The sequence below is a fragment of the Alligator sinensis genome, unplaced genomic scaffold (genome assembly GCF_000455745.1).
Source record: "Alligator sinensis unplaced genomic scaffold, ASM45574v1 scaffold130_2, whole genome shotgun sequence".
NCBI classification, from domain to species: Eukaryota; Metazoa; Chordata; order Crocodylia; family Alligatoridae; genus Alligator; species Alligator sinensis.
The window spans coordinates 1,598,532-1,623,109 of NW_005841913.1; the positions used below are offsets into that span (position 1 = coordinate 1,598,532).

The window sequence follows — 24,578 nt, forward strand, 5'->3', positions numbered from 1 at the left end:
CCTCCCCAATTTTCACCTGCTCTGGGCTGCAGTTCTTCTCAATAGTTATTCACCTTTTATTTGGTAGTAACAAAGGATGAAATTGGATTCAAACTGGGTCAGAATTTTTACAGGTACAATATTAAGATGCAAATTTTTTGGTGACTACCCTTAAAATATTTTGTCTTGTTCAGCAATTGGTTCTGATGGTCTCTGTTGCCAAAGTAGAGAAGTAAAGGAATGGCATGGGTGCAGAGCAACCAGAGGAGTGACTAAAGGTAAGCATAACATTCTAATTAATATGTTTTAAAAAAGTTTAACTTTCTGACATATAGATAATTGACTTTATCAACCTTGTTTTTCTGTTGTTAGTCTTAACTTGTATATAGTCAGAAAAGTCTTTGAGCAGAAGTTAACTTTTATATATTTTGAGGGTTTTTTAATTCTTTTAAAAAAGGAAAAACTTTATTTTCCCTCTTCAAATAACCAAATTTAACCATTTTAACTGAGCTTGAATCAGAATGTTCCATATGTACTTACTCTTCTTAATTCTTTTAGGAAAATACTATTACGAAGTATCCTGTCATGACCAGGGCTTGTGCAGAGTTGGTTTCTCCACCATGCAGGCTTCATTAGATCTAGGTGAGTTAACTCTTAATAAGAAAACTCTGAAACCCAGTGCGGCAGTCATTGCTATGGAGGACTGCTACAGTCTTGCTGCAGGCTTGCAAACAGGAAGGCTGCCTGAGAAGTAAACTCTGCTCCTCTGTTTTCATTTCAGTAAGGAGCTAGGAGTGTTTAATGCAAATGAGCTAAGACCAGAAACAAAGCATTGTTCTGCTATCTAAGGCATGGTGTTAGAGTAGAAGAAGACTCTAAAGATTGTTTGGGATTGAATATTGGATGGTGTGATAGTAGTATAACAGTTTCAAGACAGACGGTATAACCAATGGAAAATGGAAAAGTATGAACTCTGACCTTCAACCCAGATTAAAACTGTTTATGTTGCTTTGATTCTAGGCACTGACAAATATGGCTTTGGGTTTGGTGGAACTGGAAAGAAGTCTCATAACAAACAGTTTGACAGTTATGGTGAGGTGAGTTTCAATTGCTTATTGCAGGGGCTTTCAAACATTTTAACAAATGTACCCTTTCTGCCTCAAAGTTTCAGCTCATGTACCCCTTTTATATGAAAATTATTTGGGGGAGCTGAGCACACGTGCGCCCCCCCCCCCAGCAGGTAAGCAGGGGGGGAAAGGTCTGCAGGTGTGGGGCAGATTGAGGCCCCCACACTGAGGGACAGAGTGGGGCACAGATGGGGGCTGGGGTGAATGGGGCCCTGGCCGAGCCTGGGCCACTCGTCCAGGGGCACGGGGGAACTCTAGCTGCTGCGCACACCCCAACAGGCCCAGGGGGCACATGCCCACCTGATCTGTGCGTGGGCTTTGTGTGTCGTTGCGGCTGCCCCAGGAGCGGTGTGACGGCTGTGCTGCGCCCCCTGCCTGCCCAGCAGTGGACGCATGTGACATCACACCAGACCCGGGGCAACTACAGCAGCGCACAAAGCCCAGCGCACCGTGCCCCCCAGGCCTCCACTGGGGTGTGTGCAGTGGTGGGAACACCCCCCACACTTCCTACGACCTTTTTAAGTACCCCTAGGGCAGGGGTCAGCAACCCCCGACACGCATGGCACACAAGGCCATTTTGCTCAGCACACCACTGCCAGTCTGGGCTCTAAGCAGCTGCTGCTACATGGAGCTCAGGCTGCTCCCAGCAGGCAGCTAGGAGGCTGCAAGCCCTGCTGGAAGCAGACAAGGCTCCATGGGCCAGCTGCAGCCGGGAGGCTGCAAACAGCTGCTCTGGGCTACGGCATGTTGGCACTCCAGCACCTTCCAAGGTAGACGTGGTTTTTTCGGCACTCCGGCCAAAAAATGTTGCCTGCCCCTTCCCTAGGGGTACGCATACCCCCAATTGACAACCATTGGCTTTTTGTAGAATGACATTTTGCGTCCATGACATTTCTAGTTTTTAGAAATAAAGTTCTTGTATGTTGGCTCTGTGCTGTGCCATACATTGCTAATCTTAGAGAGTGAGACATAAACTGAACTTAAAATCCTACAGGTACTTACACAAACCAACATTTACAGTGGTTAACTAAACAAATTAGCCAACATCTAAATCTTAAGCCTAAACGTAGCAATAGAGAAATATGTTTGGAGTGGGGACGAATAAACTTGCCTTTTATCTGTGTGAGAGTTCAGGTCTTGGACTAGCTCTGAGCCGCCCCCCCCCCAGTGTTGGCATGTGACTTTGTATGATACCAGCCTGTCCATATACATTATATCCATGCCAAAAAAGGGCTTTGTATCCCAATGAGCAGTAGTTAATGTGAAACAAGCCTTTTATTGATTGAGTCAAAAAAGTAATCCTTGTCAGAATACTCAGTTAGATACCAGTAAATTGAAGTTAGTCAGGCCTAGCTTTTTTTTTTTTCCATTTAGCTATTCAGTTTAGAATTCAATTTTATGTTGTTTTTTTTTTTTTATCGGAGCTGTTTGTTTCCTGAATCCTGACAAAAAAATCTGTTCAAAATTATGTAGGGTTTTTTTTTTTTATTCCAGACAGCTTCAAATTTTGATTGCCCATGTGAATTCCTGTAACTCAAACAAAAACACAACTTGAATAATTATGTTATATGGTATTGGTCAACTGTTCAAACCTTAAACTTCACAGCCTTTAAGATGTAGTCACTTTTTGATTACTAATATTGAAGCACTTCATAATATTTCAAGCTTTACTAAAGACTCTGTACATTTAAGATCTGATCAGTGCAGTTCTTTACTGGGTACATAGAGCATCATCCTCTGTGATCTGATGTTCAGGGTTAGGTTTGTGAAATAAATCTGAATTACAGTGCATTTCTAGTCATCAGAGTCTTTCCAAATAAATTAACCAAAACTTAGTTTTGTTTATGATCAAATTTATGTTGTAAAATCATTATCTTGTTTTTAAATACATTAAGATGCCAGCATTTTTCAGTTCTGGAATAATTTGGAGAGTACACATTTGTCATCACAGGAAATAGTTTTAAGATAGAACTGAAAATAACACAGCCCAATTTTCTGAAACTACCAATACAATTAGGAAAAGGGGTCAAGTAAACTATATAAATCAATAGAATGTAAGCACTGACTTCTTTTAGGACTATTTCAAATGAATTGTACTTTCACAGTCTGTCTTCTCTTTATAGGAATTCACCATGCATGATACAATTGGATGCTATCTAGACCTAGATAAAGGGCAAATAAAGTTTTCCAGAAATGGTAAGTTCTTTCCTTTTCTTTCTTTTGAAAGTATAATTCATTGTACATTTCATTCAGGGTTTGTGTTTTTTTTGTTTTTGTTTTTTTAACTTTATTTTCAGGAAAAGACCTTGGCCTTGCATTTGAAATCCCACCACATGTAAGGAACCAAGCACTCTTTGCATCCTGTGTTTTGAAGGTAATTTTAAATGTCACGATATATATTGGTCTGAGGGTTGTTCTAGGCTTTCTTAACATGTTATATTTCATAACTACTCTTATATCACACTTGCATACTTGCCTTCATCAGGTAAGATCCAGTGGGGGTGCAGTGGGTGGCTGTACCCCCTTTTGCATTGGACCATGCTACAGGACCCTCTGGGGACTTCCATAGTCCCTTTAAAAGGAAGTGAAAATTCCTCTCCCCTTCTCCTGTCTCCCACCTGGTACAGTTGTTTGCCCCACTGTCTCAGGGCAAGGGTTGTACCAGAGCTGTTTCTGTCTACCACAGTTGGGTTGTATATGGGATGGGTTCAATTGGGGACAAGGAAAGGAGAAGTAGGGGGGATCCTCTTTCCTGGATCTGCTCTGGGAGTAAGATGTTGCGGGGTGGGGATTACCCTCCTGCTCTGCTGTTGCCGCTGTCCCCATCCTTAGATAAGCCCAACTGCAGCGCATCTTGGTTGCGATGGTCAGGAACAGTTCCGGTGCACTCCCAGCCCCCTGAACAATGAGGAAAGCAGCAGCAGGCTGGAGAGTAGCAAGGGATGAGAGGGGAAATTTTCACCTTCTTTAGGCAGTTTTTAAAAGTGCCTGGAGGTTCTTCAGGGTGGTTTGCTCACATTGACGGGGAAGGAAGCAGGTAGCTAGTAGGGCTGTGTGAAGCTTCAGTCGTTGATTCGATTTGGTGGAGATTTGGCCCGATTTTCAATGGCCAATTCTCCGAATGGAATCAAGAGACCCTTTAATCCCTCCAAATCATTTGGGAAAGATTCAACTGTTTGGACATAGGCACAGCTTTAAATGTTTTTTCTACATACTTCAAGGTACCAGGTGGCTTGCAAATGCTGAGATGGTGGGGCAGATGGAGCATCCCACACGAGCACAGGGTTGGTCCCCAGCATGCCTGGCAGCAGACCCAGAAGTAGACCAGAAGCACTGGCAGTCCACTTCTGGGTCCCCCCAGGGAGTGCACAGGGGAGCGCCCCCCCCCGTGCACCTCCCCGACTGGTGCCTCCAAAGTCTGGGGGGGCTGTCTGCGTGCTTGGCAGCAGACCTGGAAGCGGATTGGACGTACTTCCGGTCCATTTCCGGGTTCACTGCCAAGCACGTGGGGGCAGAGCCCCCCACACTCTTGGGGTACGCTCCATCTGCCGCAGCATTCATGAGTTGTGTGTGGTACCTCGAGGTATGTAGAAAAAACATTTAAAGCTGTGTCTGTGACCAAATCGCTGATTCTCCAAATCATCACCAAATCTTCAGATTCAGATTGGGCCAAATCGAATTGGGGACAGTGATCCGAATCAAGGAATTGAATCCCTGTCCCCCCATTCAGGCCGAATCCGAAACGAATATGGCCCATTCCGCACACCCCTCCTAGCTAGGGGTGCAACCATCCCTGCATTGTGGATTGCTGTTCTTACATCCCTCCCCACCCCCATCCCTTTGGGAAATCCTGGATATACCTCTGGTCTCTATTATTGTAGGTTCTTTTTTTTAATCTTACATCATGTCTACCAAAAATCTGCTGAAATAGTCCACCTCAAGTGGTGGCTTTTACTATTGTAGAAGAATCAAGTTTGCAACTTTGTACAAGTTTGCATTTTATGTACTTAATGGTACAATATTAAAATTGAAAATAGGGGTAGAAAAGAATGAAATACAGAAACAATTTTGTCCATCTATTGAACTGTTATGATGTGACGAAATGAGAGAGCAGTTAATAGAAAATGCCATTATATGAAGCAAGTGATCTAGCAATACAAACAATTTTTAACACTTGAGTTTTCCCTTTCAGCTATGTTCACATCCCTACTGTTACAACACATCTATTAATACATTAATCTTCAATTATTTTCCATTTATAAACAAAAACCAACATGCCTTTAAATCTTTGATTAACTACTCAGAAGTAATTAAAGAAGTGGTTCCAATACTGGTAAATTTAACATTTCATCAGTTGGGCAAAGATGTACAATTTCATACATCCTTAATTAGAACTGGAGTGTTTTTAATACAGAAGGATTTTAAACACAGGGCTGAAAGGTACTCTAAAACTATCTATTCTAACCTCTTGTTCAAAACCAAAGTAAATCTATAATGTGCTTGCTGCAGGAGAGAACACAGCCTTAGTCTCCCAGTTCTTGTCAGTGTCAAAACCACGCTCCCAAAATATGAGGGTCATACAAAAGGTGCAGATAAACAGAAACTGGCTGATAACAGTGCTTACGGCTCATTTTTGGGGAAATATATTTAAAAAGATAAATAAGCTTTGCTACTTAATAAACAGCGGAACTAATTTTTTAACCAATTCTAGTTTGTTTTCGAGACATTTTAACAAAAAAACCAATCTTTTTGAAGTTACCACTACTTTCTGAAGTGATTTATGTGCGTATGCATGTTTTGTTTTTAGAATGCTGAACTGAAATTCAATTTTGGTGAAGATGAATTGAAATTTCCACCAAAAGATGGTTTTATTGCTCTTTGCAAAGCTCCTGATGGTGATGTGGTAAAATCCCAGCACACAGGTACATTTTGAAGTTTTAATATTAGAATTTCTGGAACATCAGAGCCTATTCAGAGGCTGAATAGAAGTTTTCTGAGGTTTTTTGTATGAGTACATTGTACTGGTATAACTGGTCCTACGTTTAAATTGCTAGAAACTGTTCAGTGAATTCTGTAGAAGCAAAGTTAAAGCATCTTGGGGAAGAATCTCACTTGCTGTTAATGTAAGTCATAATTGCATATAAGCCAGGGCTGTTCAGCTGGCAGCCCACGGGGCAGGTGCAGCCTGGAAAGAGTTTGCAGCTGGCCCGTGGGCCTCTGCTCCAGCTGCTGCCAGGATCTCTGGTTCCCACTCCCTCCTCTAGCTTCTACTTGCTGTCCCCACAGTGGGAGGTGGGACAGGTTAGCCCAGAAAGGTGGGTGTTTGGGCGGGGGGGTGCACACTGCCCAGACAGCGAGACAGTGAGAGAACGCTGCCCAGAAGTTGGACAGCTCATATAAGCTAACACTTAAGGCAAGTTGGCTGTGTATAGGGAAAATACTGAGGAATGGGCCTTTTTAAGTTAAATTGCTGAAAAGCAAACCCGTTAATAATTAAGTGTTCCACTGAAGAGAAAACCAACTCCTCATTTATATGACTTTATGAAGAGTTGTCATGCCTAATTTATTTTTTAAAAACTGAGCTTAAACGTGAGGTGAACATCTCTGTCTCTAGCTGCTATAGTTGATAGTATTAATAGTGTTAATATGGCTTTGAAAATGTACCTTTCAAAAGGACATTTTAACAATCATAGTAAATGAGTCACTCCATCAGTCATACTGGCTACCAGAGAGGGGGATTTCCTGCTTTTGTTTTGGGTTTGTTTGTATGTGTTCTTAAATGGGGGAAAAACTAAAGAAGTCTCAAAGTATGCTGTTTTTCCTTCTTTAGGAAGTGCACAGGTGGCTCAAACGCAGAACCTTCCTAATGCTCCTAAAGCATTAATTGTGGAACCATCCAGAGAGTTAGCAGAGCAAACTCTGAACAATGTGAAACAATTCAAAAAATATGTAGATAATCCCAAATTAAGGTAACAACTTCTCAATGTTATAACATCCAGATAAGTTCTGGGTTTTTTTGTTTTTTAAACCATCAGTCTCCATGAATGTATGGTCATGCCTTACAGACCCTTCATAACATTCTTAAGTCTCCAGGCTACAGTGAGTGTGACCTGAGGTACATTATGAAACAGAAATTTGAGGGAGCATGAGTGACAGACATTGCAGGGTACATGTAAAACCTCCACTGAAGTGGGGAGAGAGGGAGAGAAATTTAGCCCATCTTTCTGCTGTGATAAAACCTGTCCATCTTTGGCTTTACCTCTAGGTTTTTCTGTATGTTCCAAAAGAGGATAAATAAAATGGGCAGCCTTGGACTTTTATTTCTCTCTGCATTTTTGTCTTGCAAGTAAAATTATGCAAAGGCCCTGCTTTTCATTTCTCTGTACATTTAGTCAGAGCAGGATCTCTGTTTTGTATACAGATTCTTATTCTTCTTTGCATGGTTTAAAAATACAAAATGTTATAGTCAGTTTTACCTAGATCAAAAGTTTGTAAGGAGAGCAGTAGAAAACTGTAACCACATTTTTAAAAGTTTGCAAGTAGTTTATCAAACTTTAATTTTGTCAGTTGTGTGTGTGCAACTTCCACTGACTTACTGGGTGTTTTCAAGAGTTGTGCCAAGGAAAAGAACCCTGACAGTTAGTTAATGTGTATATATAGCTCATTGTGTTCATAATTTATCTCTGTGACCTAAAAACATAGTATGTTTATTAAAGGCAGACAAGGTTTCTTGGGTGAATCTGATATCTTTTATTAAACCAACTTAAATAGTTGGGGGAAAAAAATTTTAAGCAAGCTTTCAGGTTCAGAAACCCTTTATCAGGCTGAGGAAGTTTCAGCAGTTGGTGTGTGCTCTTCCTGGATGGAATGAAAAGTAAAGAAGCCAGAGGCTGGGCTGGTATGCATACAAGACAGGCAGGCAGTGAAGATGTAGATTGAGGAGTCAATCAACATGGTGTAGATTGAGGCAGTCGAGTTGGTCTAATAAAAGATACCAGATTCACCCAAAGAACCTTGTCTGCCTATGTCCTTAGACCAGCATGGCTACTTTTCTTGTTTTCACTTCTTTCAAGCGTTTTGTTATTATTTTAATATTAATTATGCTGGAAGTAAAGCAGAAAGAATTGTATCTGATCCTTTATATATGGATCTATGTTTATGAAGATACATTTTTGGCTCAGTTCTACTTAGTTTGTGATTTTTAAGAGCAACAGATTCAGTTTTTGTTCTTAACACTGTCTCCTTGACCAAATAGCTATTGTCGTATTTATACAGAAATGGAATATTTTAACACGAAAGCAAATGTTTAGTTACTCTCCTGGACATGCAAATTTTTGTACAGTAAAATATATGATTAAAAATGTCTATACTAATGTTTCTTAAACTGGGGTATATAGTGAATTTCTAGAGATTTCATAAGAAACGGGAATTGGAAAAGGGAGGGCATGTGTGTGTCGGGGGGCGGGGGGAAGAATTCTAGTCTTTTAAGGGAGATTGTTATACTTCGGAAATGGCGTGTGACCCAATTTCTTCACAATGACGGGTCTACAATATAAGAAATACCCTGATTTAATTAAAATTATTTATGTTTTTATTTTAGGGAACTGTTGATTATTGGCGGTGTTGCTGCAAGAGATCAGCTCTCTGTGTTGGAGCAAGGTGTAAGTTGTATTTTAATAACAATTTTTTTTTTAAATGTATCTAGTTGAGAGATGGTATAGCCCAAATGATCTTTATAGTCATGCAACACACTTCATTTCTCTTCATCAGGGTTATAACTGAGCAAACTATTGCTGGATTACAGTATTCTGCTATATTATTTCTCATCATACAGAGGAACTAACAAAACTATTTGCTATGCATGTACTTTACTTGATGTGTATATTAACTATTACTTTTAATTATTCAGTTGCAGAAAACAATTTGCCTTTCGAAAACCTAAAAAATTCGAAGTCTTTAGCTGGGTACTCAGTATCTCAATACAAATATATTAGTTTTCAGGTATTGTGTTTTCGTTATTAAAAAAACGAAGTTGGCTGCTTTTGGTGGATAGCTCTTAAATAACAAGTGCTTTGTTGTATAAGACTATTTTTTTTAAACACAGAATCATAATATATTCTGACTCCTGACAAAAGTCTGCATCTACAATTAACTTTTTTTTCCTTAATAAAAGGAAATCCCCATTGTTTGACAAAACTTAACTTATTTTCTGTAAAACAGCATTGCCTAGAAATGCAATTGCTAATCATCCTGTAATGCTTAATGGCAATCTGTTGCAAACTTCCCTGTTTTCATCGGGGATGGATGTCAAGCTAATGATCTAAAAGTCATCTTGTCACACTTGTCTGTCAAATCTGGAAAGGGCAACTACAGGGGAAAATCTTACTCAGCCCATGTCAGTTTAGACAATTGAAGTTTGGCAAAGTTAAATACCTTTGGTAAAGTTCCCATTATAAGAACCTGTTGTTTTTGTTTAATGTCTGGTAGCCATTTTAGTATATGTGATACTACAAGCTATAAGTATCTACTTGAGTGCTTATGTTGAGTTTAGACATGCTGCCTACATATGCTTTTATATTTCTCAGGTGGACATAGTTGTGGGAACCCCTGGAAGACTGGATGACCTTGTGTCAACTGGAAAGCTTAATTTATCTCAAGTTAGATTCCTGGTTCTTGATGAAGCTGTAAGTAGTACCCTTTTCAGCTTCATATTGTATTTTGTCCTTGGTAGAGAATACTACACACAACAAGCTGATTTTCCTCTTATGCATTGGGGAAAGTTTTTTTTTTTTCATGCCTTCACAGCAATTATATATTCAACTGATCACTTTTTCTTGCATTTCTTGCTTAAGTATCCCAAGTATAGTTTAAGTGTAGTCACCAACTGAAAGCCTCCATCCATAAGGCATCCAGGTTAAGCTTGGTGTAGTTTATTCACACACATACTAAGTTTTTGGGTAACCAAAAGTTTTGAAAGTTAGATGCTTTCAGATGAAAAGCATTTTGGGGGCTATTAATTTTTTAAGATGGGGGGGAAAAAAAAAAATGACCCAGAAGATAGTTGGGGCACTCCCCTAATTTAAATTTTATTTGTCTGGGTGCTTGAACCCACCTCTTAATGGCTGTCCTAACCACCGATCAGTTAAGTCATTCAGCCTGGCCTAAGAAATATTCCTCTCTAAAATACAGTAGAATCCACGGCGGGGGACTGAGAGATTTCTTTTCAGAACGCCTTGCAACCTGGTAGTCATTCTCCTAGGAGGTAGGATTTGTAGGTTCAGGTCCAATAGGCAAGAGGAAGGATCTTAATTTACCCTTATCACCCACGTTCCAGGCAAGTCCCTTACCCAGGGGACTATTGTGTTAAAGAGACAGGTATTTTGGGGGAGGGGAGGGGAGTTACTGTAAATTGTTTAGATGTTCCTTTCCATTGCTTTGCTTTGGAATTCTCCGTTTTCTCTTCAGATCTCTTTATTAAGAATCCCTAAATGGAACTATGGTTTGTTCAACCTGAAATAAAATGTTTTCGTTTTTATCAAAAATTTCATTGTCCTTTGAGCCAAGTCAGTGCTTTAATTCTTTTGGTTTGGAGAGCAAACCACAATATTAGTCATTGGTCATTCTTAAGTCCCACTTGGAAAAACTCAAATCGAGATGTTACTTGTCCCAAGACAGGGGAGGTTGGAGTGGTGAAGCCTTTTGAAAGCTCCATCTTCTGGAAAGCCTAAGTAGCCTTGTTCAAATGTTGCTTTACTTATGTAATGGGCAGCTCCCCATGCAGCATTATAAGCCAAGGAATTTTGCATGGAAGTATCAACCACAAAAAAACTCTTGGGATGTATGAAGCTCTTGGAGCAAAGGAGACTGGGCATGCTAATTAAAATATAATTCCCTATAAAAGACAGAATTATGAGAAAATATGTATTATTACTAATGTTCAAAATACTGAAATATTTAATACTTCCTATTTAGTGACACTGCAGTCAAGCACTAAACTTCTGGCTTCAACATCTTCAAAAGCTTAACGTTGGTTCCAGAGTAGATGTGGGGTTTTTTGTTTTTTGTTTTTTTTTTGGGGGGGGGGGTTGGGTTGGGGGCAGTAAAGGGTTTTTTTAACCATTTTTCTTCAAAATAAGTTTTTCAGCCTAGGTTAAAAGCTAGGAGGAAGAAACTGGAATTCATACTGTAAATAAAAATCAAGAATCTAGTCTTTCCCCTTGAAACCACTTTGGCAGCTCCTCAGGATTTTCTTAGCTGGTCTGACATGCTTTAGTGAGTTCATTTCAGGTTTCCTGATTCAGGTTGTTCATTTAAAATATAACTTGAAGTGTGGCAGCTGGGCTTAAGAGGGAGTGCATTCTACTGCCCTTGCAGCAAGAGATGTTTAGAGATTTGTTTCACATCTTAAGTAATAACTTGACCACACATTCATATAGTCAATGGCACTCTGAAACAGGGGACCAACCACAAAAATTGTTACACCTATTTTGTGATGACAATACAGTAAAAGCTCTCTTATCCAGCATCCCCCGGGAATGGGGGATGCCGGTTAATCAGATATTCCAGGTAATCAAATGTGCACCGTCTGGTGCGCTCCCCAGTGGTTAATAGAGTTTTCCAGCTAATAAAGTGCCGGTTAATACAGCTTTTGCTGTATTTTGTAATAACCAGGGATCCTGGTTTCTCTGGTTTAAAAAAAAAGAAAAAAATCCTCAATTTTTATATTAAAATAAGTAACCCAAAATCCACATTTTAATGTGATTTTAAAAATGAAGCACCACTAATATATAGGTATATTTATAGTGGTGTTTCATTTCAATCATGGAAAAATGTGAATTTTGTGTTACTTTTTTAAATCTGAAAATCATGGATTTGGGGTGGGGAGGGGGGGCGGTTTGGGGAGGCTTTTGTAACAGAGGTCCAGGATCCCTGATAATAACTTTGTGGCTGGTTCTCATTGCACCTTCAATTGAATGTGGCTAGCACTGATCACCTGGTCAGCACTCCCAGCTTCAGGAATGCATTGTAGTCTTGAAGGGCTCCCTTGTGCCCCTGGGACTCAGAGTGGCAGTCAACTGATCAGTGCTCCCAGCTTTGGGAGTGAACCAGAACCCCTCAAGGCTCCCTTACACGCACAAGTCGCCTGATTGGCACTCCCAGCCTCAAGATCAGTCCTTTGCTCCTGTGCACTCCCATAGCTTGAAGTGCCAATCAACTGACTGGCATGCCCAGGTATGGGCGTACGAGGCAGCCAGCTCACTACTTGCAAGTGCACAGGGGAGCCTTGGATTGTGACCCTGGGATGCCCCTTCCCTGGCAATAAGGCACTATTGGAATTTTATTCCCAACTTCCAACTATCACACCTCTCGGCATGCATGTGTTGCACGGTAGGAGGCATGGTTGTTGAGATTATAGGTTGGATCCATTTTTTCCCTTTTTGCCATTCTCTTGTGCTTTCATTTTATTCAAAATCCATTTCAAAATACTGGGCATTCAGATTCCTTCCTCTTTTTTTCTAGTGATGAAGTCCTAACCAAGTGAGAAGATTTCTAATATTTGTCCTAATATTTCTGTATGTCTACCTGTGTACAATGACATTTGGAAACATTGTAGCTTTTCTCTCTCTCTCTCTCTCTCTCTCTCCCCTCCCTCCCCCCCCGTTCATTTTTATTATAGGATGGCCTCCTCCTTCAAGGTTATTCAGATTTTATAAACAGGATCCACGGTCAGATTCCCCAGATAACTTCAGATGGAAAGAGACTGCAGGTATAAAATTGTCCTATATTGTAATCTACAGTTATGTTAACATGTTATATGCTGTGTGGAATATAACTTTTTTCAGTACCATGCATTTCATTATCGTGAGGTATAGTTGATTCTCTTTGTTTTCAGCTCTTTGCCCAATATTTGTTTCAGCATGCATTCGAAGTTCTGGCTCAATGCAGGAGTAAACTGAAATCTAATGGCACGTACACACGCGTACACATAGACTTGTGACTCAGAAATCTAATGTTGTAAGGGGTTTGTATCCAAGGCATTCTAGCATAATTCAATTGTGCTCTGTTTTCTAAAACTACAATACCAATCTTGATCCTTCAGCTACCAGTAATTTTGCTGATCAAAATTATATATAATTTTGGCTATACAATCATTCAAGTCAGTTTTAGAAAATTGGAGTAACTTGGCCAATTGGTGATGGTTTTTAAGTAGCATGATTTGTTCCATTAAGCTCTGTTGAAACTAGGGGCCGCATCCAGACAAGCACAGCCATGCTGTATGGGCGCCACAGATGTGTCTGTGGTGTCACATACTGCACTTTCAGCTGTTCTCCGTGCTGCAAGGGAGCCATGCAGGGAGCGTTGGGGGGGTGGGGGTTGTTTGGGGTTTTTTTACCCCTGGATATTGCGCGCACAAAAAAGCAGAGTAGTACATGCAGAAGCAGTACGTGCCACTCAGAACTGGAGCCTGGCTGGTCAGAGCCATGCTCTTGATGCTAGGTGGGCTCTGAGCAGAGCAGGATGCTGCTGTTACAGCCCCAGAAGAGCCCCCAGGACAGCAGGTAAGGCTGCTGGGGACCGGCCAAGTGCTGTCCCCAGCCTCCCCTACCCCATCCAGGGTAACCTGACGCGCGCCACAGGATACATGGCACAGGCTTAGTCTGGGGACAACTAGCAGTGGCACAAGGCGTCTTGCTGCTAATTGTCCCCAGGGAACCAAACATCCACGCTCATGTGGACATGGCCTGGGAGTAGGAAGGCAAGGAGTTCTTTGCTTAGTGCTACTTTACTGTAACCAACACAAGGCAGTTTCTTATTTTAATTTTTTCATCTTGATCAAGGAGTCATGACTCAGGTGCTGTATCACCAAGTTCTTGTCCTAAAGTGTTCATACTGTTTCAGGTGATTGTGTGTTCTGCAACTTTACATTCCTTTGATGTAAAGAAACTGTCTGAGAAGATAATGCATTTTCCCACCTGGGTTGATTTAAAAGGAGAAGACTCTGTCCCAGAAACTGTGCACCATGTAGTTGTACCCGTGAATCCCAAAAATGACAAAGTGTGGGAAAGACTTGGCAGGAATCATATCAGGGTAAGTAGCATATTATGTTCTAGAACAGGTTAGATGAAACTTAACTTGGAAAAAAATACAGAGCTTTGCTTTCAGTAATTTAACCTGCTACAACTTAATCTTGTACAACTAACTACTCCTGTAGACCAGTGAAATGTTTCCATGTTTCTGAGCATAGAATGTAGTCTGTTTTTAACATGAACTTTAGCACTTGGGCATATACTACAAATATACAATTAGATTCTACAAGGTAATTGTAGTTACAGGAATCTGGTTGAAAGAAATCTCATTGTGGCAGCCTGGATAAGATGAGCATTATTAATGCTTGTGTCACATTGGAAAAGCAAGCAAAGGTAACTTCTTCATTATCGAGTTAAGGTATATCTTACATTTCAAATCTCAAGGCCTGTATTACCTTTCATCTGTGACTAATTAGGAAGTCATAAAATATTTCTAATATACACCTTGCCTTAACAAGCTATAGGAATATTCCTTACAGTTGATGAATCAATTTAAAAATCTTAGCAGTGTTAGGTACTTTGCATTGGCCTGATTGATATTTCCATGCTGTTTAAGTTGTTAGAAAGCTTTTTAAAGTTCAAAATGCAATGCAACCTCTTTTTGAAATTTTGAATTCATTCTAAAGTGTTCTAGTGCTTTTAATGGTAATGTGTGGGTCTGTCAGAACTAGTGTATTGAACTTCACAACAAAATGTTTCTGTTTGGTTACACTTCCATACAATTTTGAGCTTATTTTCTTAATAGAAATTTAAAATCATGCATAATATAGTGCTTGGCTTCTGTTGTCTTCTGGATCAGCTCTCGCAGACAGGCCCATGGCAGACTTATGATGTGTTTTACTTGTTAATGTTGTTATAAATAACTCTGTCCCATGCATTCAAGCAATCCAATGGTGCAACGAAAAGAGAAACCAGCCACAAAAATGGTCCACATACAAAATGGGATATTTTTGTGCCTGGTTTTCATCATGCCTTTAATTGATTTCATGGTAGGTGATCATGCTGCCTGCATCATGGGTTTAGCTTACCGAGTGGTGTGAGGACATACTTAACCGTGCAATGAGTGTGTGGCAGCAGCAGCTGGGAATAGAGAAGCTTTAAGTGCTGGAGTGCCAGGGAGTCTGTCAGCTGATGAGCTGAGCCCTGTGTTGGTACACTGAAAATTACACGATGGAGCCCCTGCATGGTTGCAGAATGCAGCTTGTTGGCCTGCCCATGTGCTGATGGTTTCCCTGCGCAGTGGCAGGCTGAAAGGGTACCAGGGAAAGCACAGCATCAGGAACTAGTCCCTGGTACTATGTTTCGCACCCCTTGGGCATCCAAGTAGTGCTGGCTCCAAACCCTACTGTTGCCCAGTCAGAATCTGACGCATTTTATCCCAGATTCCAAAAATCACAGGTTGGATGTGCGTTTTGGGGATCCAGTTGCATGTTCATTCTTGGGATCCGGGATAAATTCATCATATCCTGATGCCACAGTTATGTTAACATCCCCCAAGGACTAGAGAGATCAGAAATTGTCATCTTTCTCAAAGAGCCAATTTTTGGTTGGGTTTTTTTTTGGGGGGGGGGCATTATTTTGGTTTTGTTTTTTAATCTAGGCTTTTTATATACTTTCAGGTGGCCCAGTTTTGTTTAGCTAAACTGAACATATAACTAGTTTGTTGGGTTTTTTTCTGATTTTTTGTTTGTTTGTTTGTTTGTTTTTGTTTTTTTCCAGTTTGTTTTAATGGGATTTTAAATATTAAGGCTCATTTTAAGTTTGGGAGCATGCTTTACTTCTGTGAGAGAGGAGTTGCTTGCTCTGTGCTACCATACTAAACTAAACAAAACAAATTAATATTTAGGTATTAGTCTGGTTAGAGCCTCAGAACAATAAGTCAGTAGTTCTGCTTTCCACTGCCTAACGTTCACAAGCCTCAAAAAGAACAAAACTTGGAAAGATTTAAGGTTATATGAATTCTATATACCCGGTTTCTCATCCAGCTTAGCCTGAGCTTTCAAGATCTAAAGTTGGCAGCTCTACAGCTAACCACTGGAGGGGTCTCCCTGTGTTTATCAATGCAGTTGAAACTATGAAGTTCGTTGCTTGCTTGACAAGATCACTTTAAATAAAAAAAAAAAAAATACTGGAAAACTGATTTGTTTTGCTTTTTCACCAAAACTTACTTTTAAGGGAGTGAAGTCTTTGCTGTTTATGGAGAAAAATGGGAAAGTTATGTTTTAAATAGATCTATGCAAAATGTAGAATAAATAAATGCTGTTGTCATAGTAATACAAATATTTTTATTATGCATCTGAACAAATTTTTGACCTATAGTTTATAATGTCCCGTGTGTTCTTTAGACATGGTTAGAAGCATGCCACTTGCATATAAGAAAGTTGAATGTCAAGTAACTCGTATATATTTTAATGCTTTCCTGTCTCTTCAAATTACTGTAGTTGCCTTCTAGGCAATAGCTGAGAAGCACTGTAGTCTAGAAAAATTCTAAGAAAAAATTAGAATTTAATTCTGATTCTGGTCTTCCCATTGATTTGTTTTGTCTTTTTTGTTATGGCCTGACTAATTACTTTACCTCCTATGCCTCAGTTTCATTGTCTAAAAAGTGAAGCATGATACTTTACTACGTAAGAGTGCTTTGCAGATTAAGGGTAAAACACTTTGGGAGGTTTGTGTGGTTGATAATAGTAGGGATGGAGCATTGCTGTAGCCATGATGGTTCAGGAAATGTCGACAGGCAAGGCTTTTTTGCGATATCATTTATTGGACCAGCTGTATAATTGAGAGAGCTGTAGGACAAATTTTTGGACATCAGATGCCCTTCCTCGTGGCATCTCACCATGTCAGATACTTCCCTCAGGAAGTATCTTCCTGAGGGAAGGGCATCTGATGCCCAAAAGCATGTCCAGCAGCTCTCCCAACTGTACAGTGGGCTAACAAAATGGAGGTGGGCAACCTATGTATGGCACGGGCGCAAAAAGTGGCACAGGTAGCTGCTTTTTATGGCATAGGACAGGTTGGGGAAGAGACGGGCACCACAGTGGCAGGCTGGGCAGGGAGCAGAAAGCTGAGCAGTAGATCAAGTAAGGGAAAGGGGTGAGAGTGGGCAACCAAAAAGGTTGGCCTCCATTGCAGTAAAACCTAACGTAAAGCACCTTGCCTTTGTCTGATGATACTAATCAGTAATACATTAATCTCAGACTGCTTTTATCCTAGTAATAGGAAAATATCTGAAATCATATCTGAAGATGAGTGCAAAATGTCCACTAACTTTAATGGGCGTTTTTCAATTAACTTGATCTGTAATAGTTAATGGAATTCATATTAGCTGCTTGTTAATCTTTGACTACAAATACTAGAACTAGGGCTTTCTGTCATAGAGCACCAAAGAGCTTCCTGGCACATAACAAATGATGTTTGTTGTTACCTCAGGGTTATTTAGGTGCACAACAGTAACCGTTTCTGATGAAAGTTTCTAACTTTTTTTTTTTCTTCTAGACTGATGAGGTACATGCAAAAGATAATACACGACCTGGGGCTAACAGTGCAGGTAATCTTTACGCTTGTTTTCAGATTAGAATTTGAAGTTACTAAGAAGTTGCTTGTGAAAATAATGCTCTGGAAGAGTTGCTATAACATGAGCTGAGGCCTAGATCCTAAGCATAGGTCTGTAATTCCTCAGTTCCTAGAGAGGTACATTTAAGCCATAGTCGAGTTCTTAAAAAAAACAAGTTTCTATCCTGATGGACCTACAGGTCCATCAGGTTTCTGTCCTGTTCCTTTTTACAGAAAAACTTACAGAAATCTGCCTAGTCTGCAGACACTGAAGCAAGTTAGACAGTTGAACCTGTCTCTGGCACCTGTGTGCGATATTGACTTAGGCTGGGGTCAAAAAGTGTGACAAGAGCAGATAAGTACAGATACACCCATCTACTGGGATAAATGATTCCTCTAGTCTCTGGATAGCCTTATTATAACAAAGTTATAATTACTCAGTGTTATGAATAACTTTGACAAAGGCATTCTCTTACTCATTCTCAGAGACAAGGATTGCTTAGGGTGATATTTCTCATTGGACTTAACTGCATGGTTGGGATAGGAATAGACAAGCTTTCAAATGCAAGGCATTTTTCTTGAGGTCTGAGGAATAAAATACAGTTTGTCTTTCTTAGAAATGTGGTCTGAAGCTATTAAAATCCTAAAGGGAGAGTATGCTGTTCGAGCAATCAAGGAACACAAGATGGATCAAGCAATTATTTTCTGCCGAACTAAAATAGACTGCGATAACTTGGAGCAGTACTTCATCCAGCAAGGAGGAGGTAAGTCTTCTTGCCTTAATCTTAGTTGAGCGACTTTATTGACGTCTTGAATTAAATATGCAGACTGGAAATTAGCCCTTTTTTTGCGTGTTTTTTCTCTTAAGGAATGCTAAAATGATGATGCTTATATCAAATACAGAACAAAATGTTTAGTTTTCAGATTTTATGTTCAGATATGTTCTAAAATCTGTGATAGGAATTAGTCTTTTAATAACTGACTTCCATCACTGGCAATTGATGCTCACTTAATTGTATGACAGGACATGAGAATCTTAGTCATGGATCATGACCAAGTCCAAAAATAGTGAATTTGTACTTTAAATGTTATAGCAAAATAGTATGTGCTTCTGCAGTTAGATTTAAACTTAATTGGTTCTGCTGTAAGAGCCTTTGCATAAGACATTTGCACAAAGAAATTCACTTGCCACTCAGCTTTTTGTCAAAGCAGATTTACAAGTCCAACTGTTACGTAAGTTTAACAGAGACATTTTCATATAGGGTATTAATATTTAATTAACTTTTCAGGCCCAGATAGGAAGGGACATCAGTTCTCGTGTGTGTGTTTGCATGGTGACAGAAAGCCTCAAGAAAGAAAACAAAACTTGGAAAGATTTAAGGTAATATGAATTGCTGCTTGGGCTGTTTTTCTAATTTTGTTTAGAGCAGGGGTAGGCAAAATATGGCCTGTGGGCTGCATCTGGCCCGTAAGGCCATTCTATACGGCCCGTGGGGCCCCTAAAAAAATTTGGAAAATTAATATTTCTCTGCCCTTGGCTCCTGTCAAAAATGACAGGAACCAAAGGCAGTAGGACCCAAGGGAAGCCCAGCAGGCTTCAACAACAGCGGGGCCCACCCGGCCCCAGCCAGAAGCCCCAGCCCCGGTTTCTGGTCTGGGAGCACATGGCTGTCCCCACCACAGGAAACTCAGGTAAGTGGGGGTAGGGGGACCCCAAGCAAGGGAGGAGCAGGGGGTGGGAGGGAAGTGGCCCTGCCCATACCCAGTGCCCCCTGCTGCAGCTGTTTGCAGCCATGTGGGTGTGAGCAGGCGGGGAGCCAGTGGGAGCACAGGGCCCACACCGGTGTCCTGGGGCCAGTGCCGGTGGGGCCCAGAGCAGGGTGGCAGGAGTGCAGGGTCCCAGCTGGCAGGGGCTCTGTGGTGCCGAGCCAGCTCCCCCCTCTCTGCTGGTGCAGCCTAGCCCAGCTCCACAGACCCCTGCCAGCCTGCGCCCCACTTTGAGCCCCACCAGTGCTGGCCCTGGGACATTGGTTTCACGGTGGTGACCAGGGGGCAGGGCACATGTCAAAGGGTAGGGCACCTGTCAAGGGGTGGGTCTACCCATGCAGCCCTCGACAGCCTGCCAAAACCGGGTAAGCGGCCCTCTGCACAAAATAATTGCCTGCCCCTGGTTTAGAGTATGAGATGGAAATGGGAACCTAATATTTGGTTACTACAGAGTCAGTATTGAGCTATAATTCTTTTCAGACAATACAAAAGAGTCACTGAGTAAAACTAGTTCTTATAAAGGAGTAAACAAGCTGTTCTGCTGTCATGTGTCCTTTTAATATGTTGATTGAGAATCCTTGCATATTTGTACATTTCACATTAAAAAGTCTTGGAATGCAGAATGTGGTCCCTGGAGCAGGGACTGGAACTCAAGATAATTCCTTCCCAGGGCAGTGCCTTCATTGCTGGGCTAGAGGCAGACATTCTCTTGCTTACTTACTGCCTGGCCCTGTAAATCAAGCATTCTGACTACAAGAAATGAGCTGACCTTCTGTCACCAAAAGATGACTTACGTGTCAAACTGGAGGAGTGGGCTTTAGTCTGTGACTATCTTGTGTAAGTGTCTAAGTCTCGGGGAGAGGAGAGATCTAGAACAGTTTTTCTTCCACAATTTCTATTGGCTAGGTTAAGCTTCCAACTTGTTACCACCAGTATGCAGAATCCCATTTTTATATGCCTAACCCTCCCATTTCACCATATAGCAACTTCCACATTTGCAAACTTCACTTCTACAGTAGACACTTACAAGTTAGGTTTGGTGATGTAACACTATCATGCCAAAGATTCTTTGTACATCTGGCCCTTAATTTTTACCTTAAGTCAGTGGTTCTCAATCTGTTTAGACTCAAGATACCCCTTGATAAATGCCAGCTCTTAGTTTTTGCTTGTTTTTGGCTGTTTTTGAAAATAGAGCAATTCTTCTGTTGCAGAGAACTCAGCCTGCAACAGGTGAGAACATTTTTGACACTGGAATCTTATTTGAAATCTCTGAATTTTTCTTCTGAATCGTGTAGGTGTTTGCACTACCTAGCGGCACCAATATGTAGTGGCAGTCTGGTTGAAAATCTCTGCCTTAAGTAAATGATTTAATTCAAACCGTTGGGAAGGAAATGTGAGATAAAGGGGTAACTTTAATTGACCAAAACATCATGTGTCAAAGGATAAACTAACCTTACTATGTCAGATTTGTACTTGGAGCATTGATTACTAAGACATTAACTGGAAAGGCTATATATAGGCTCTTAAAACATTTTTTTTTAAGTACAAATATGTTTCTTTGTAGAGAGGAGATGTCAGGTTCTTGATCTGCACTGACGTAGCTGCTAGAGGAATTGATATTCATGGTGTTCCTTATGGTAAGACTGTTTAGCATAACTAACATGTAAACCTAACGGGGACTATGTGCAATTTTTTTTAATTTTGTAGATGCATAAACTAGTTAAACCAAGCAAATATATTATAGCTATGTTAAAAGAACTTGAAGGTTACGAAGTCAGGCCATCATTAAAATGCATTGTCAACTTTAATCTGACATACTACTTAATTTGTATTGTGGGGGTTTTTCAGAAGAAAAAAAATGGAAATATGCTTTTGTAATTGGAACTTTATACTTAGCTGAACTTCTGTCAACTTGACTATAGTATTCTTTAAAACTATATACTGAAAAAATATAGTACAAGAAGAAAAATAACTTTCAAATTAGTTTCAAAGAGAACTTGTATTGTCTTCCATTTTTAAGTTAGTGTTGAATATGTTTTAAAAAATAGGATGGGGGATTACAGCAACCAAGGCAGAATAAGCATGCTAACTATAACAATTAATTGTATGCTCCCTGAGCAAGGGTTTTTCTCACTTTTTCCATTCCACCATGTGTGGAAGTATCTATATTGTGTTGTGGTTTTTTGTATTTTACCAGTTATCAATGTCACTCTTCCTGATGAAAAACAAAACTATGTTCATCGAATTGGCCGAGTTGGCAGAGCTGAAAGGTATGTTTGTTTGATCTCCTTTGGGCTTCCTTGATTTCTCTAAGACTTAATATGCAATTAGAAATATTCATTAAAATCAATTTTTCATACATTTCAGGATGGGTCTGGCAATCTCTCTTGTGGCAACAGAAAAAGAGAAGGTAATCTTAACTCAAAGTAGACTTAGGACAGAACTGAGCAAAGGATTGTTTAGTAAAATACTGTATGGTGACTTCTGACTTCCTATTTTGTCTTGGAAAATATACTTTTTCTTTGTGTGCATTTCTTTCTTATCCTTAATTTAGTCTGTATTTTCAGTTAACACTGCATTTTCAGTTGACAATTAATTTTTCCACATGGATAATAATTGCTTTGAAATACTCTACTTCAACAATGAAGCTGTATTTCTCATAATTTTTTTTTCCAGGTTTGGTATCACGTTTGTAGCAGCCGTGGAAAGGGATGCTATAATACTAGACTGAAGGACGAAGGAGGTTGTACCATATGGTACAATGAGATGCAGGTAAACTATTTCTTCAAGAAAATTCATCTCTTTCAAAAAAGATGATTTTGTTGATTTCTCAAGGATTTAGAGTTATATGGTTTATTGTTTTATTCTGTCAGTAAAATTCAAGCATAAACTGATTATTTTCAACATCCCATGGATTACCAAACTAAAAATACTTTTTAAAGTGAAAACCCTTAAGATTTTTTTTTTATAAGTAAACGTCTATAGGGTCCTGTTTATTAAAAAACAAACAAGAAACATTGACTTTTGCAGTTCCTATCATTGTATTATAGATGATAGTGAATGCAGTGTAACTTGCAGTTTTAGTGTGGGCTGAAGGCAGAGACTTTGTTAAATAAGTGTGATAACTTGTGAACCATTTTTCTTTAAGGCCACATTCTTCTTGGTTATATGCAGCTCCTAGTGAGACAGATGAATGTAGCTTGCCCCTGGTTTAGCTGCCTTGGGAAAAGCAGTCCTTTTAAACAAAGGTTCTTGAATTTGTTTTTTTTCTTAGCTCTTGGGAGAGATTGAAGAGCATCTGAACTGTACTATTTCCCAAGTTGAGCCAGATATTAAAGTACCAGTAGACGACTTTGATGGGAAGGTTACATATGGACAAAAAAGAGCTTTGGGCGGTGAGTCTTCAATGAGTTTTTTGCTCTGTCTTTGGTTTATCACCAGAAATACTGCAGTGTGTAACTTGCTGTATAACTACAGTTTAACTGACAATAATCCAATTAACTAGGGAAAAAGGTCCCTCTTATGATTTCTGGATTACATAGCTACTTTAAGACTTGTCCAGGGACAGGGTATTTTTCAAAGCATGACAATTTCATTTTTAATCCAAGCTCTCAAATATTAACATCTGTGGTAATGAGGTATCCCACTTTTTCATAAGTATGTAGTTGCATCCACCTGTGAATGTAGATCTTGTTTTTAAATTGGCTAACAACATGGATGTATATTTTATATGTAGAAATGAAGGCTGCCTCCAGATTTCACGGTCCCAGCGCAATCGAACACCACTTTTTTTGCAGTGAAGCACCACCCCTCTCCTCCCCCCGCCCCATGCCATCTGTCAATCTCCAAGGAGAGATGGGACTTCTGGGGCCCCTTGACCAATCAGAGGTGTGGGGGACCCTGCCACCACGCCCCAGAGATTAACAGTTGGCCACCTGTCAGTCTCTGGGGAGGGGCAGGATTTGACCCCTCAGCCAGTTGCGCTCCCCCTCCCTGTGCTTCAGGATGCCATGGCTTCTGACCTCTGTTTGCAGCTCCTTGCTGCTTTTTTGCGGGGACCGGTCTTTTTCACAGGGGACCTACCAAATTCGTGGTTTCCATAAACATCACAAAATCGTAAATTTTGTAGGTCCCTAATTAGCACTCTCTGGTATGTTTTAATAGCCTAGGTACAGTTTTAAAATACACGAAAGCTTCATAAAACAGAGGATGATGGATATATGAAAAAAATATATATTTTAGTCTGGATAAACGAGAAGTGTGTGTAGATTGAATGTATTCTATGAATATGGCAGGGAACAAGTTTCTCAGTATGTTGGGAAGGATGGAATAACTAACTCAGAACAATTGCAGTGGAACATAAGTACTGCTGGCAAGTTATTTCAAGCATGTGATTTAGAGTGGTTCTTTTTTTGGCAGGTGGTCTTTATAAAGGCCATGTGGATATTTTGGCACCTACAGTGCAAGAGTTGGCTGCCCTTGAAAAAGAAGCGCAGACGTCTTTCTTGCATCTTGGCTACCTTCCTAACCAGCTGTTCAGAACATTCTGATTGTGTCACACTTCAGGCAAGACTTAAGTAATAGAGGTTACACACTGAAAATACTAAAATCCTGTGCTGCCTGTGAGCAGCAGTATTTACAATAACTCTAAAAAATAAATAAATAAAATAAACTCACTATTCTTGCATGTGAAACAACATTGTTCAAGGATGTAGACTGTATTAGCTGTCTTAAAAGTTGACCTAATAAAAAAGAATTACCCCCAAATAGTATTTTGATATTTTTCTGTCTTTACACTTGAATGAGCTGGTTCACAGAATCATGGGTTGCATAACTTTGATCTGCTGAAAACACAAATTTCATTTCAGTCAATTCAGTCAATCTGTAAGGAATATGAAAACATTACTTTTTTAATTTCTTAAAAACTCATACTTAATTGTTTTGTACTTCATTTATGCTATTTAGTCTACTTTCAGTTTTAATAGTATAGCCTGCCTTTTAAGAAATCTTGGCTCTGAAGATGCTTCTAATTGTGAAGTATAACCAACCACTTTGACTCAAG

The 24,578-nt window shown here is 40.0% G+C and overlaps 1 protein-coding gene across 1 annotated transcript in view; it reads left to right on the plus strand.

Annotated features, from left to right (window-relative positions):
- The window catches only part of DDX1 (DEAD-box helicase 1), a 39,805-nt gene extending 15,520 nt beyond the window's left edge, over positions 1 to 24,285 (plus strand). Inside the window, exons 7-26 of the mRNA XM_006018788.2 lie at positions 174 to 257; positions 538 to 621; positions 1,000 to 1,076; positions 3,230 to 3,302; positions 3,404 to 3,480; positions 5,914 to 6,028; positions 6,937 to 7,075; positions 8,707 to 8,767; positions 9,692 to 9,790; positions 12,784 to 12,873; positions 14,007 to 14,195; positions 17,693 to 17,744; positions 18,367 to 18,513; positions 19,039 to 19,130; positions 21,081 to 21,153; positions 21,714 to 21,786; positions 21,884 to 21,926; positions 22,193 to 22,288; positions 22,791 to 22,911; positions 23,936 to 24,285. Of these exons, the coding sequence (XP_006018850.1) occupies positions 174 to 257; positions 538 to 621; positions 1,000 to 1,076; positions 3,230 to 3,302; positions 3,404 to 3,480; positions 5,914 to 6,028; positions 6,937 to 7,075; positions 8,707 to 8,767; positions 9,692 to 9,790; positions 12,784 to 12,873; positions 14,007 to 14,195; positions 17,693 to 17,744; positions 18,367 to 18,513; positions 19,039 to 19,130; positions 21,081 to 21,153; positions 21,714 to 21,786; positions 21,884 to 21,926; positions 22,193 to 22,288; positions 22,791 to 22,911; positions 23,936 to 24,066 (1,916 nt within the window). The 3' untranslated portion in view covers positions 24,067 to 24,285. The remainder of the gene's footprint in view (positions 1 to 173; positions 258 to 537; positions 622 to 999; positions 1,077 to 3,229; positions 3,303 to 3,403; positions 3,481 to 5,913; positions 6,029 to 6,936; positions 7,076 to 8,706; positions 8,768 to 9,691; positions 9,791 to 12,783; positions 12,874 to 14,006; positions 14,196 to 17,692; positions 17,745 to 18,366; positions 18,514 to 19,038; positions 19,131 to 21,080; positions 21,154 to 21,713; positions 21,787 to 21,883; positions 21,927 to 22,192; positions 22,289 to 22,790; positions 22,912 to 23,935) is intronic.
- Positions 24,286 to 24,578: the final 293 nt, after the last annotated feature.